This window comes from Colobus angolensis, unplaced genomic scaffold, assembly GCF_000951035.1.
Source record: "Colobus angolensis palliatus isolate OR3802 unplaced genomic scaffold, Cang.pa_1.0 Scaffold276, whole genome shotgun sequence".
NCBI classification, from domain to species: domain Eukaryota; kingdom Metazoa; phylum Chordata; class Mammalia; order Primates; family Cercopithecidae; genus Colobus; species Colobus angolensis.
In genome coordinates, this window is record NW_012115999.1 from 1,110,045 (window position 1) to 1,125,687 (window position 15,643).

Sequence of the window (15,643 nt, forward strand, 5' to 3'; positions counted from 1 at the left end):
GTGTTAGCCAGGATGGTCTCCATCTCCTGACCTCGTGATCTGCCCGTCTCGGCCTCCCAAAGTGCTGGGATTACAGGCTTGAGCCACCGCTCCCGGCCTAATTTTCATTTCTTTAAGTATGAATGAGTTTGTGCCTTTGTCATATTTTCATAAGCTACTTTAAAAATGAGCTCCCTATTTATGAATTTTGTCAAATTTTCATGAGATTGTTAGTCTTTTTATTAATGAAATGTGGGATAGGACCTTTTAATACATTAAGGAAGTCAACCTTTGTCCTATGTGGTGTATATCCTTGCTCACTTTGATCATTTGCCTGTTGAATTTATGGTGATTTTTTTTTTCCTAGCACAATTTTTAATTTTAGTGCAGTCAAATACATCACACTTTTTTTTGTAACTCTTAGATTTTATAAAGGTCTTACTTAGAAAGACTTTCGCTATTGCAAGATTGTAAAAATACACATATTTTCTTATATTTGCAGCTTTTTAAAAATAAACTTTAGTTTTAGAGCAGTTTTAAGTTTACAGTAAAGTTGAATGAAAGGTATGGAGATTTCTCATATACCTTCACACATGCATAGCCTTCTTCACTATCAACGTCTCCCACCAGAGTGGTGTATTTATTACAATTGATGAACCTAAACTGACACATCATTATCACCCAAAAGTCTATAGTTTACATTGGGGGTTCCCTCCTGGTATTGTACATTTTATGGGTTTGGGCAGATGTATACTGACATGTATCCACCATTTTATTATCATACAGAGTATTTTCACTGCTCAAAAAATCTTCTGTGCCCCACATTTTCATCGTTCCTTACCCCCAATCCATGGCAACCACTGATCTATTTACTCTCTCCATAGTTTTGCCTTTTCCAGAATCTTACATAGTTGGAATCATATAGTAAACAGCCTTTTCACATTGCTTTCTTTCACTTAGTAATATGCATTTAAGTTTCCTCCATGTATATTGATGACCTGATAGTTAATTTCTTTTTAGTATGGAATAATAGTCCATTGTCTGGATGCACCATGGTTTATTGGTTTATTCATTCATACACTGAAGCACGTGTTGGTTACTTCCAAGTTTGAGCAGTTATGAATAAGGCTACTATAACCATCTGTATGCACATTTTTGTGTAGACATAAGTTTTCAACTCCTTTGGATAAATGCCAGTTACTGAATAGTATGGTAAAAGTTTGTTTAATTTTATAGAAAACTACCAAACTGTCTTCCTAAGTGTCTGTACGATTTTGCATTCCCACAAGCAATGAATAGAATTCTGTTGCTCCACATTTTTACCAATTGGTGGTATTGTGGTATTTTATTGTTTTTTTAAATTTCAGTTTCCCTAATGACATATTATGTGAAGGATCTTTTTATATACTTACTGTTTGTATGTCTTCTTTGTTGAGATGTCTGTAAGGTCTTTGGCCTATTTTTTTTACATTGGGTTGTTTCTTTTCTTATTGTTGAATATTAAGAGTTCTTTGGGCTGGGCGGGTGGCTCATGCCTGTAATCTCAGCACTTTGGGAGGCAGAGGCAGGTGGATCACAAGGTCAGGAGATCGAGACCATCCTGGCTAACACGGTGAAACCCCGTCTCTACTAAAAATACAAAAAATTAGCCGGGCATGGTGGCAGGTGCCTGCAGTCCCAGCTACTCGGGAGGCTGAGGCAGAAGAATGGCGTGAACCCGGGAGGCGAGCTTGTAGTGAGCGGAGATCGCGCCACTGCATTCCAGCCTGGGCGACAGAGCATGAAAAAAAAAAAAAGGAGTTCTTTGTAGTCCTTATCAGTTGTTTCTTTTGCAGATAATGTCTCACCGTCTGGCTTTTTTTCGCCTTGAATGATGTCTTTTACAGAGCAAGATTTTTAATTTTAGTAATAATGTTTAGTCTATCTTATTCTTTCATGAAGCATGCCTTTGGTTCTTTTGATCTATTTGTCTCTTCTTTCACCCACACCACGTCTTGGTGACTGTAGCTTTTTTTTTTTTTTTTTGAGATGGAGTCTCGCTCTGTCACCCAGGCTGGAGTGCAGTGGTGCGATCTCCGCTCACTGCAAGCTCCGCCTCCCATAGTATGTCTGAGAATTGACTAGTTTCAGTCTTCTAACTTTGATCTTCTTTTTCAGTATTGTGTTGCCTTTATCTGGATCCTTTGCCTTTCCATATAAACTTTAGAGCCATCTTATTGATATCCATAAAATAGCTTCCTGGGATTATGATTGGGATTGCATTCAATCTGTAGATCAAGTTGGGAATAAGTGACATCTTAAGAACATTGAGTATTTCTATCCATAAACATGGAATATCTCTAATTTAGTTCTTTGATTTCTTTTGATATAATTTTGTAGTTTTCTTCATATAAACATGGAACATATTTTGTTAGATTTATATCAAAAGATTTCATGTTAGGGGTGCTGATGTAAATGGTACTGTGTTTTAATTTCAGATTCCACTGGTTCATTTCTGGTGTACAGGAAAGTGGTGGAATTTTGTATATTAACCTTGTATCCTGCAGCCTTGCTGTAATCACTTATTAGTTTCAGGAGTTTTTTGTTGGTTCTTTTGGATTTTCTACCTAGACGATCATGTCATTTGTTAAAGACAGTTTTATTTCTTCCCAGTCTGAATACCTTGTATTGTCATACTGCATTACCTAGGACTTCCAGTACTATGTTGGAAGCAGTGGAAAGAGGGGGATCCTTGCCTTGTTTCTGAACTTAGTGGAAAAATTTTGAGTTTCTCCCCATTAAGTATGGTGTTAGCTGTAAGTTTTTTTGTAGCTATTTCTTAACAAGTTGAGTTGAGGAAGTTCACTTCTGTTCCTATTTCACTGAGAGGTTTTATATCGAATGAGTGTGTGGAATTTGTGAAATGCATTTTTTGGCATCTATTTATATGATTGTGAGATTTTTCTTTTTAAGCCTATTGCTGTGATGGGTTACATTGATTTTTCAAATGTTGAACCAGCCTGCATACTTGTAATAAACACCAGTTGGTCAAGGGTGCAATTCCTTTTGTTAATTGTTGGATTTGATTTGCTAAGATTTTGTTGAGGATTTTTCACATCTAATTTATGAGACATACTAGTTTGTAGTTTTCTTTTGCAGTAATAGCTTTGTCAGTTTTGGTATTAGGGTAATGCTGGCCTCATAGAATGAGTTAGGAAGTATTCTGTCTATTTTTCTCTTCCTCAAGAGATTGTAGAGAGTTAGTATACTTTTGTCCTGAGAAGTATGGTAGAATTCACCAGTGAACACTTTTATGCCTGGTGCTTTCTGTTTTGGAAAGTTACTAATATCAATTCAATCTATTCAGATTGTCTGTTTTCCTTCTGTGGGTTTTGGCAGATTGTGTCTTTCATAGAATTGTTCCTTTCATTTAGGTTATCACATTTGTGGACATAGAGTTGTTCATAGAATTCCTTGATTAGCTTTTTAATGTCCATGGGATCTGTGGTGATGCCCCCTCTTTCATTTTTGATACTAGTTATTTATGTCCTTTCTTTTCTTAGTCTGACTAGAGGTTTATTGATTCCATTGATCTTTCAAAGAACCAGGTTTTGCTTTCATGACTTTTTTTCCTTTGATTTCCCTCTTTTCAGTTTGATTGATTTCTGTTCTTGTTTTTTTGTTTGTTTTTAGAGATAGAGTCTTGCTCTGTTGCCCAGGCTGGAATGCAATAACGTAATCATATCTCGCTGCAGCCTTGAACTCCTGGGCTCAAGGGATCTTCCTGCCATAGCCTCCTGAATAGTTAGGACTACAGGCATATGCTACCATGCCCAGCTAATTAAATTTTTTTTTTGTAGAGAGGGGGTCTTACTGTGTTGCCTAGGCTGGTCTTAAACCCCTGGCCTCAAGTGATCTTCCCACCTGAGGCTTCTAAAGCACTGGGACTACAGGTGTGACTACCACACCCAACCTGATTTTTGTTCTAATTTTCATTATTTCTTTTCTGCTTGCTTTGGCTTTATTATTATTATTATTATTTTTAGTTTACCAAGGTGGAAGCTTAAATTATTGGTTTTAGATCTTCTTTTCTAATATAATCATTTGTCAGTCTTGGGGATACATTCTAAGAAATGTGATGTTTGGCAATTTTGTCATTGTGCAAATATCATAGAGTGTACTTACCCAAACCAAGATGGTATAGTCTACTACACGTCTAGGCTATGTTATATAGCAGATTGCTCCTAGGCTACAAACCTGTACAGCATGTACAGTGTAAGCAGTTATAACACAATGATAATGATTTGTGTATCTAAACGTATCTAAACTTAGAAAAAAATACAATCAAAATATGGATTGTAATTTTATGGGACCACTCTTGTATATGTGGTCTGTCATTGACCAAAATGTTGTTATGTGGCTTATGGCTCATGACCATATGTGCATGCAGTGTTATAATTCCCCTCTAAACACTATTTTCATTGTATTCAACAAATTTTGGTAAGTTGTGTTTTCATTTTCATTTGGTTCAAAATATTTAAAAATTTCTCTTGAGATTTATTATTTGAGTATGTGTTGTTTAGAAGTGTAGTTTTTTTTTGGTTTTGTTTGTTTGTTTGGTTGGGTTTTTTTTTTTTTTTTTGAGACAGAGTCTTGCTCTGTTGCCCAGGCTAGTGCAGTGGTGTGATCTCGGCTCACTACAACCTCTGCCTGCCAGGTTCAGACAGTTCTTCTGCCTCAGTCTCCGGAGTAGCTGGGACTATAGCACGCCCTGCTAATTTTTATATTTTTAGTAGAGGTGGGGTTTCGCCATGTTGGCTAGGCTGGTCTTGAACTCCTCATCTCAGGTGATCCGCCCCCGCCCCAAAGTGCAAAGATTACAGGCATGAGCCACCGCGCCTGGCTAGAAGTGGGTTGTTTAATCTCAAAGTATTTTGGGACTTTCCAGCTATATATCTTTTTCTGTTAAGTGATTTCTAATTTAATCATTGCATGATTTGTATGCTTTTGAGTTTGTTAATATGTGTTTTATGGCCCAGAATGTAGTCTTTATCTTGGCAAATGTTCCATAGGAGCTTGAGAAGAATGTGTATTCTGCCATTGTTGGATGAAGTAGTCTGTAGATATCAATTATATGCAGTTGATTGATAGAGTTGTTGAGTTCAACTATGTACTTAGTGATTTTCTGCCTCTCTCCCATCACTTGTATCATTGCTGTCATTTATTTCACTTACCCAACAGTGTAAATAAGCACATATATATACCACACACATTCAAATAAATAGTTGCTCTTATTGTTTTCAATTGTTACTGGTTAGATCAGTCAAGAATAAGAAAAATAAGTTTTTATTTTACCTTCACTAATCCTTCTCCAGTGCTCTTTGTTTCTCTCTCTTTAAAGGACTTTTTAAAAACATTTCTTACATAGCATGTCTATTGGCAGCAGATTTCCTCAATTATTGTTTGTCTGAGAGAGTTTTTATTTCTCCTTCACTACAGAAGGATAATTTCAAGGTATACAGAATTGCTCCTCTATAGGTAAGGTCCCCTCCTCCGCCCCCACCTGGTGTCTTTCAAGTGTTTTCCTTGTCTTTGATTTTCTGTGGTTTGAATATATGCCTAGATATGGTTTTTGTTTGTGTATGGCAGGGAGCATTTATTTTCGTTGATGTTCCCTGAGCATCCTAGATCTGTAGTTTGGTGTCTGACATTAATTTGGGAATTTCTCAGTCATTATTGTTTCAAATATATCTTCTGTTCCTTTCTGTCTTCTTCTGTAATTTCCATTATACGTATTTACTCCTTTTGTACTTCCACAGTAAATTTTGGATATCATATTCTGTAGGCTTTCTTCCAATCTTTTTTGTCTTTGCTGTTTCATCTTGCAGGTTTCTATTGAGAGATCCTCAAACTCAAAAGATTCTTTCCAGTCAGCTATTAAGTCCATTAAATTATTCTTAATTTATGGTACAGTGTTTTTTTCTTTGTGTATGTTTCTTACAATTTCTAACTCTCCACTTATATTGCCCATCTGTTCTTTCATGCTGTCTCCTTTCTCCATTTTATGCTGTCTGCTCTCTCCATGAGAGCCCTGAGAATATTATAACTGTCTTTAATTATTGGTCTGATAATTCCAGCATCTGTGCCATATCTGAGTCTTATAATTTTTTCTTGATAACTCGACATGTATTGGGTTAAAGAAGCTGATGTAAACAGGCCTTTATTAATATGGGGAAGCATTCTGTAGCACTATAATTAGGTCTCAGTCTTTTGGTGAGCCTGTGCCTCTGAACTGTGAACTTCACAAGGGACTTCTCAGTTTTCCCCACTCCTCACTCCTGGATATTTTGGTGGAACAGGATGGTTGGAGTGGCCTGGGGTTGGTTTGGGTATTTCCCTTTGTCCACGTGGAGTAGCTGATTGGAGTTGGATATTTCCCTTTCCCCAGATCACTTAGGCTCTGATAAAACCTCAACATATTAGACTATGATTAAATAGTTTCTCTTAAGGGAACAGAAGCTCTGATGTATTTCAAAATACTTCCTTTTCTCCTCCCCCTGCTGTGGAAGCATAAGGGGATTTTTCTCCGTTAGTTATTCATGGTGGGAACCTGGTAAGCTCCTGGAGGTAAAACTCACAAATGTGTGGGGACACTCCTGTGACTGGGTCTCCTTTGAGTTGGACTCTCAGACATCCTGCTGTACTCCTTAAGTAAGTACAATTTCAATTAATATTTAGACAAAAATGTGGCCAAGGGATTATAATCTCAAGCATTTGAGATAGTTTGTTTCCCTTTCATTTCCAAATGGAGTTTTATGGAGAAAACTCAGCTTAGTAATATCAGAAAGGCTTTTCTAATAGCCACAATTGACTATGACAAGAGCAATTTTAGGAAATAGTAACTTTTCCCATCACTAAAATAATTCAGTAAGAAGCTTGACAACAGCTTGAAGCCAGTGTTGTAAAGGGAATCCATTCATCAGAAGATATTGTCCAGTGCTTCTCAGACTTTAAAGTGCATGCAAATCAACTGCAGATTCTGATTCAAGAGTCTTAGTGTTGGACTTGAGGTAACTTAGGGTTATTTTTACACACATTCAAGGTGAGAAGCACTGTCTTATTTATAAAAGCTCAGCCATGCAACACAATAAAATTGTTTTATGCTAGAGGTTTTTTTTTTTTTTTTTTTTTGCTATGGTAGAATCCCTCCAGAGTATGGTAGTTATATGGTAGTTATAACAGTCTATGGTAGTATATGAGTCCTCTTCTTTTTCTATTTGAAATTTTTGAAGTTTTTTTTTCAGATTTTACCCAATCTCCTGCTCTGGCTTTCATGAATTCTTTAAGGTGACATTGTTGCTTATTTCTAAAGTTCCCATCATTTACAGTTTTTTATTGTTTGAGACAGGGTATTTCTCTGTCACCCAGGCTGAAGTGCATTGGCATCATCATAGTTCACTGTAGCCGCCAACTCCTGGCTCAAGCAGTCTTTCTGCATCAACCTCCTGAGTTGCTAGGACTACAGGTGCATGCCACCACACCCAGCTAAGTTTTAATTTTTTTTCTTTTCGTAGTGATAGAGGTCTCACTGTGTTGCTCAGGCTGGTCTCAAACTCCTGGCCTCAAGCCATCCTCTAGCTGTGGTCTCCCAAAGTGCTGGGATTATAGGTGTGAACCACTGCACCCAGCCATCATTTCCATGTTTATATCTGTGTTCTTCTTATTGGTCATACTTAGGTCCAAAAAAGTTAGTTTACCAAACACAGACTCTACTTTCTAGGTTATCAAATTATCGGTAAGGCAAATTCAGAACGTTTCAGAGATTCTGCCTTTAGGTTCCTTTAGGTTTCCAGGTCAGTAAGAGTCCTATCATTCATCCCTTTGTGTTGGTTTTATAGATCACTCGTTTCCACCTGGCCAGATAGTTTAACTTTCATGTATGTTATTTTCTTTTCATTATTATTCGGATATCTTTCTGCATGTTACTGCTCTTTGATTTTATATTTTTTTATATACTAATATATATGGCCTTAGCTTAGAGGGCCTTTCTTTAAGAATAGTAAAGGCTGTTGTCTCTAAGTCAAACTGCTTATATTTAAATCCTGTTTCTTCTTTAATTGTCTAGCAGTGCAATCTTGGGCAAGTTACTTTGACATCTTTGAGCCCCTAATAAAGATAATGATAATATAAAGTTTATGGTATTGTAATGGTAAGGATTAAAGTGGAAAGCACTCAATAAATGATGGTTATTTTTACTACCATTATTCTTTTTTAGTTTTCTATTTAACTTATGAAGAAAACTGTTTGATTGTTGCCTTTGAAATTGTATTTTTAACTTCGTGTTTATCTCAAGTTCACCTTTTTACTCACACTTGGAGAATTTACATGTTGACTTACAGCAGTTGAGGCTTTAACTGTTCCCCCTAAAATCCAGTGTATATATCTTCATTTTCTGTATCTAGGTTTCCCATCACTTCTAAATTTTGACAGAGTGAAAATACACATAGATATTACTACTACTTTGATTAAAAAAATGACTTAAAACACAGTCTTCTCACCCTTACTTCCCTTCTTTTGAGCTTTCAATGATGACTTAACAGACCAAGAGCGTGCTTATTGTACAGCAAGTAGATTGCATGAACAGTTAAGATTTCCCCTTTTGGCAAAATGAGATATAAATTTAAAAAAAACCAAGAATCCTTTTTGTGGAGGAGTTTTGTCCAGAAGGAAAACCGCAATAGAATTTTTTTTTTTTTTTTTAGACAAGGTCTTGCTGTGTCGCCCAGGCTGGAATACAGTGGCACAACCACTGCAGCCTCAACCTCTTGGGCTTAAGCAACCCTCCTGCCTCAGCCTCTTGAGTAGCTGGAACCACAGACATGCACCACCATACCCAACTAAATTTTTCTGATTTTTTTGTAGAGATGGGGTCTCACTTTGTTGCCCTGGCTGGTCTCAAACTCCTGGGCTCAAGGGATCCTCCTGCCTCAGCCTCCTAACGTACAGGGATTACAGGCATGAACCACTGTGCCCAGCAGAAAAATGTAATAGGTTTTAAAAATTCATGAAGGATGCATTTAAATCTCTAATTTTTAATATTTTGTAGCATAAACATTTTCTATAAGATGGAATCAAATTAACTTATAAAATGAAGAAATAAAAATCTCTTAATTCCATAAATGCCACTATAATCTATCCTATAGTACATTATATGTAGTAATATTAATTATGGACATACCTGAGTCTTAACAGTGGAAGTAATGATGATCAATGATAATTACAAAGTCATTATCTACTGTTAGCCATTTTTTGTGCATTGAAATTTTGACTTTATATCCTTTCTCCTTTCTAGAGCTAAGATAAGTCTGGCAATGCTGATGCCACTTATTCTTTTACATTCAGATGCAGATAAAACGTTTAGTAAATTCTTCAGCTAATTTCTACACTATTGCTAGTTAGTCAGTGTTGCTTTATGGAAATATGTAGACAAACATGTGGATTGCTTTCCTTTCAAAGAGTTCTGCATTGCCTAAGTAATATTTTTATGTTATAAGTACCCTGTCTTTCATCTTCCCCTGAATGTATATGCCGTATTTGATGAATTGTTTTCTTACTTCTATATAGAATCTAGAGTGAACTTCCCACATGTTAGCTCCAAGTCAACCTAAATTTGACGTACCACTCTTAAATTATCTAAATATTCTTTGTCCTTCCCACGTGTCACCACTTTCATAGTTTGTTTGTTTTTCCTTTTTAACCTCAGTTTTCATTTGGTTACTTGACATTCTTTTGGGGACCATTATTCACAAGAAAGAAGAATCTGCCTGCCATTGCAGTCTTACTAGAATGGCAGCTGAATTGAGACATAGATAGTAGGGTGCTAACTAGTCCTACTCACTAATTAAGTGATTTTTTTTATACCAGCCTCTCAGGACTTTCAGTTGCAGATTTATGACTCAGCAAAATTTTCACATTGCTACAGGCCATAGGCCTTTACATTTCCTTACATGTAGGCATAGTAGAGCATATTAAATTCATGAATGCCTATAGTCTCTTCTCTTGGCAGTGAATAGTCTACAATTCTTATGTTTCAGTAATAAAGACTAACAGATGTTACGTATCATAAGGACAGAAATCCTACAAGACAGATGAAGGAAACTGATGGTAATGACAAATAATAAATGCTTTTTTGGTTGTCAGTTGTCTTACTGATAAATTATATCCAATTCTAAGTATTTATTGTACAATTACACATGCAGAGTTTAACTTTGGGAAGATTCTAGTTAGTGGAAATGGATCATCCTTTCCAAGTCAAATTTTTTTCATCTTGGTGTTATTTTACTGGATTTGTTAGCTCTCATGTTACTTTGCATCTTAACTTTTATACGTAATTCTTTTGTTATTGTTGTGGTTTTAAAAAAATATTAGCAAAAGTCATCTCAGTATGTGTGGGGGACTGGTTCTAGCACCTTCGTTGAATTACCAAAATCCACAGATGCTCAAGTCCCTTGGGAAAAATGGGTATTTGCATATAACCACATATATGTACATCCTCCCGTATACTTTAAGTCATCTCTAGACTACTTATAATACCTAATACAATGTAACCACTTTGTCAGTAGTTGTTATATTGTAGTTTTAAACTTTTTTATTGTTGTATTGTTATTTTTATCTTTTCTAAATATTTTTTGATCCAAGGCTGATTGAATCCGTGGACACAGAGGGCCAGCTTTACTTTGTTTTTTAGAACAGGGTTATATTTGTGAAGAATTGAGCATGATAGTACATAAAGTTACCATAAACCCACTACCTCCTTCATATACAGTTTCCCCTGTTATTACTATTCTGCATTAGTGTGATACATTTGATATAATTGATGAATCAACAGTGATACATTATTAGTTAAAGTTCGTATTTTATATTAGCATTTACTCTTTGTGTTAAACAGTTCTGTGGGTTCTGATAAATTTATAGTGTCTTATATTTACCATTACATTACCATATAGAATAATTTCACTGCCCTCACATTCCCTTCTGTTCCACCTATTCATCACTTGTGTCCTGCAACCCTTCTGTGATCACTTGTTAGTTCCAGGAATTTTATTCTTTGGTTTTTTTGTTGTTGTTGTTGTTGTTTTGAGACAGAGTCTCGCTCTGTTGCCCGGGCTGGAGTACAGTGGTGCGATCTTGGCTCACTGCAACCTCTGCCTCCTGGGTTCAAGCAATTCTTCTGCCTCAGCCTCATGAGTAGCTGAGATTACTGGTGCATGCCACCACGCCTGGCTAATTTTTGTATTTTTAGTAGAGACGGAGTTTCACTATGTTGGTCAGGCTGATCTTGAACTCCTGACCTCGTGATCTGCCTGCCTTGGCCTCCTAAAGTGCTGGGATTACAGGCATGAGCCACCACGCCTGGCCTGTTCTTTGGATTTTCTACATAGACAGTCATGTCATCCACAAAGAGTTTTATTTTTTACTTTATAAATGGTATTTTTCTTTTTTTATTGATATCATTATATTATTTTTCTGCAATTGATAGAATAGAATACATTAATTGATTTCAAATGTTTAACTAGCCTTGCATACCAGGAATAAATCTTTTGAATTCTTTAACAATAAAATGTTTAAATCTGATACCTGCTAGACTGCATAGTTTCACCCAGTTCAGACAAGTCCATATCACTGGAGGACCATGTGCTACAGTTGTTATGTCAGTGGATCATGTGTTAATGTTAAAAAGCTATGAAATACGTCTTTCATGGAAAAGAAATTAATGTTCATACATGTTAAATGTGGCTCATTTACTACAGTTTATTTTAATGAACTGTAGAACTCTTGGGAAAAACATTTAAAAATCCTTAAGTATTTTGCAGGGTTGGGAAACAAGATTTTAAAATACATTCAAGAGTGAAAATATACTCTTGAATTATTTTAATCATTATATTCAAAGCAATTTATTCTATTTGTTAATGTTGATTTAATTTTTATGCTACAGCTATTTGAAATGTCAGATTAAAAATATAATGTGTTCAGAAGTAGCAAGTCTTTCTTGATTCCTTATCTCTAGTATGTGTACTTTGAAAATAGTTATTTTACATATATGGGGTATCTTTTTGCTTAATATGATCTACTTTTGAGCAATTCAAAAGCAGAATGAAAAAGCAGTTTGAATGATGTAAATATATCAATATTTGATTAGTGCTGTAATAAATGAGGAATGAATGAGTCTTTTTTTTTTCTTCTTTGCAGTCCCCAAAGCTCCAGAGATAGATCCAGTAGAGTGTTTGGTGGCAGATAACTCTGTAACAGTAGCTTGGAGAATGCTAGAAGAAGATAATAAGATTGACCATTTTATACTGGAACATAGGAAGACTAATTTTGACGGACTTCCACGTGTAAAGGATGAGCGATGCTGGGAGATAATTGATAATATTAAGGGTACTGAATATACATTATCAGGTAACATGTCTGCATTTCAGGAATCTCATTCTCAGAAGATAAATGTATTCTTGAAAAATATTTTGAGTTACTTTAAAGGATAAAGTTTTTAAGTTTCTTTAGTCACACTGACTTTTTAGATATTCATTATGGAAGTGATTTTCTTTCGAAATATCAAGGAAACCCTTTTTTTTTTTTTTTTGAGACAGGGTCTTGTTCTATTATCGCCCAGGATGGAGTGCGGTGGTGGGACCTTGGCTCACTGCAACCTCTGCCTCCTGGGTTCAAGCGATTGTCCCACCTCAGCCTCCTGAGAAGCTGGGACTATAGGCACACACCACCACACTTAGCTAATTTTTGTATTTTTTGGTAGAGACAGGGTTTCACCATGTTGGCCAGGCTGGAAACCTTTGTTTTTATTACTTTTGGACATTTGTAACATAGTAAAACAGAATATATGTAACATAAGTATGAAGGGATATTCTGAAAACATTATTGCAGAATAACATTTAATTTTTACCTTGGTTTTCTGACTCTTAAAAAGCTGTTGGTTTTTTAGATGTTCTGAGTAACCATTTCACTGATAATGTAAATACTGTAGCTTTTACTGTTTTAAGATTACCTTCATGTTAATAAGTAAAGAAGACCTGTGACTTGGTATAATATTAGAAATTCGTGTTGACCTTTTGAAAGCCGTTATAAGGATGTCTCAATATATAGTGGACTTTGGATATTTGAAATGGCAAAATATTGCCTGAGTTGTCAGATGCTTATTATGCATGAGTAGTAATATTAGGGGCACCATTATTGAGCCGTTACCATTTGTCAGAAGATGGGCTCAAGTGTATTACATATAGTACATCTCATTTAATCAGCATGTTACATCTCATTTATCTTTACAACAACTGTGAAGTTGGCTTTATCATTTCTGTTCTACAACTAGGAAACTGAGGCTCAGTCAAGTTGTTGATGGTCCCATAGCTAGTAATTTCTAAACTGTGATTTTAATCTAGACTGTACTTCAAAATGTTTGTTACTAATCTCTGCTTTACTTCCTCTTTAAATTCATTTTCACATCAAAAACAATGTTTCATAAATATAAAAATTATTTAGGATGTTCACTTTAAATTGAATATGTTATTGTAAATTGTACCATCTCTCTTTGAGTGAAATACTACTTTTAATGAGGCCTGAAAGGGTACTTTTTAATCACTGAGTTAAAATAAAAGTTGATAAACTGTATGTGTTTCTTTGAATAAAATAATAATTAAATCATGATTCCTCTTATTTTGAGCATATCACTCTTTTTTTTTTTGAGATAGAGTTTCACTCTTGTTGTCCAGGATAGAGTGCAATTGCACGATCTTGGCTCAGCGCAACCTCTGCCTCCCAGGTTCAAGTGATTCTCTTGCCTCAGCCTCTTGAGTAGCCACGCTGGCTAATTTTATATTTTTAGTAGAGGTGGGGTTTCTCCATGTTGGTCAGGCTGGTCTCAAACTCCTGACCTCAGGTTTGGGAGTTGGCCTCCCAAAGTGCTGCAATTACAGGTGTGAGCCACTGTACCCGGCCACATATCACTCTTTTAACAAATTCATACTCTTCCTGAATACAGAGACACGGTACTTAATGTCTGAAGGCTCATACTCATACTTTTGGGAATAGAGTCCTTTACTGTTCATGTCTGAAAACCATGTTTTCATTTTTTCAGGCTTAAAATTTGATTCAAAGTATATGAATTTCAGAGTGCGAGCTTGTAACAAGGCTGTGGCTGGAGAGTATTCTGATCCAGTGACTCTAGAGACCAAAGGTGAGATCAGTAACTCTTTATACAGCATAAAACAAAGCTTAGCAGCTGAAGTTATTCATAACTTTGTAACAGGAAACACTTCATGTTATGTTGAATTCCTTCTCTACTTCCCCTAGCCTAGCTTTCGCAACAGTAAGAATTTTAAGAAAGGGAAAATAGGACTACAGTAGTGGTTTTCACTGGGTTTTCCTATATGATTGTATTCATACAAATAAAATAGACTGAGATGATGGTATTGTATTTTCTGGTGGATGCTTGATTTATACATTTCAGTATATAAATAGGTAAGTATCACCGAGATTTGCCCAGAGTTTTCCCATAGAATGGATTAGTGGGGAATCAATACTGGGGAAGTATCTATTTAGTTCAGGTCCTCTCTGTTTTCGTGAATCTTATTGCAGCAGTTAACATTTATATAGTTTATTAATGGTTACAAAACACTTTCAATTCTTTATTAGATAATTAAAGTCATCGAGAGATCAGTATGCTAGATATTATTGATATCCATATTGCAGCTGAAAAAATAGTTTTAATATATTAAATGACTTTCCCATGATCCCTAGACCTAGTTTGGAAAGGTGTGAATAAGAATCCACTTCTGAGTTCTGTACCATCCCTTACTATGAGCCTGGAACCTAGGTTCTTCTAGTCTCTGAGAGCAATTTGGATTTAATGAAAACTCCCTAGGGTAGCACATTTGAATACAGAGGATATTTTTAGGTATTTACCAATTTGAAGGTTATAATGCTGGAGACTTTCCCAGTTGTGAGATGATTATTGACTGGGTTTAATTCCAGAACCAGACTCTACACATTCTTGTAGGCACTTGGGACTTAAGGCATTTCACTGACCTCTAGTTCATATAGCATTTGAATAGGTTTACCTGCCAGAAATTTGATTGGATTTGGAAGATGAAAAAAAATCATATCAGAATAAAACAAAATATGAGGCCTATAATTTGTTGATGAGACAAACTCAGAAAAATGTTTGCTTCACAAAGGTCTAAAATAAAGTCTATCTTGAAGTAATTTGTTTGGATTAGCAAATGTTTTTATTTGTGAACTGAACTATAGGTAACTTAGCTAAGGAATGCAGTTACTCTGTATTACATGTTATCAAACTGAGATGTTACTGTGGTTTCTTAGAGGTTTTTACCATTTTAAAATACAGTCATATATAGAAAGATAATCTTATTTATAACTTGAACTGTTTTAGCCCATCAAGTAAAATTCATTACTATTATTATTCTTCCTCAAGAGCATCGTATTTTTAAAATTTCTTTTGTTTCTTTTCATTTACTCTTTATATTTAATGACCAAAATTGGACCTAAATGTGGTGAATTATACATTTCTATGCAAATTCCATAGATACAGGAATATTAATCACTGGCTTGTAGTTTTCTTCGAGCTGGGCTGGCTGCTCCTGTTAGCAATGTTTGG

General features: G+C 35.6%; 1 protein-coding gene across 1 annotated transcript in view; it reads left to right on the forward strand.

Annotated features, from left to right (window-relative positions):
* FSD1L (fibronectin type III and SPRY domain containing 1-like) overlaps window positions 1-15,643 on the forward strand; it is a 93,494-nt gene that overhangs the window by 45,533 nt on the left and 32,318 nt on the right. Inside the window, 2 exon segments of the mRNA XM_011948250.1 lie at window positions 12,208-12,417; window positions 14,105-14,203. Of these exon segments, the coding sequence (XP_011803640.1) occupies window positions 12,208-12,417; window positions 14,105-14,203 (309 nt within the window).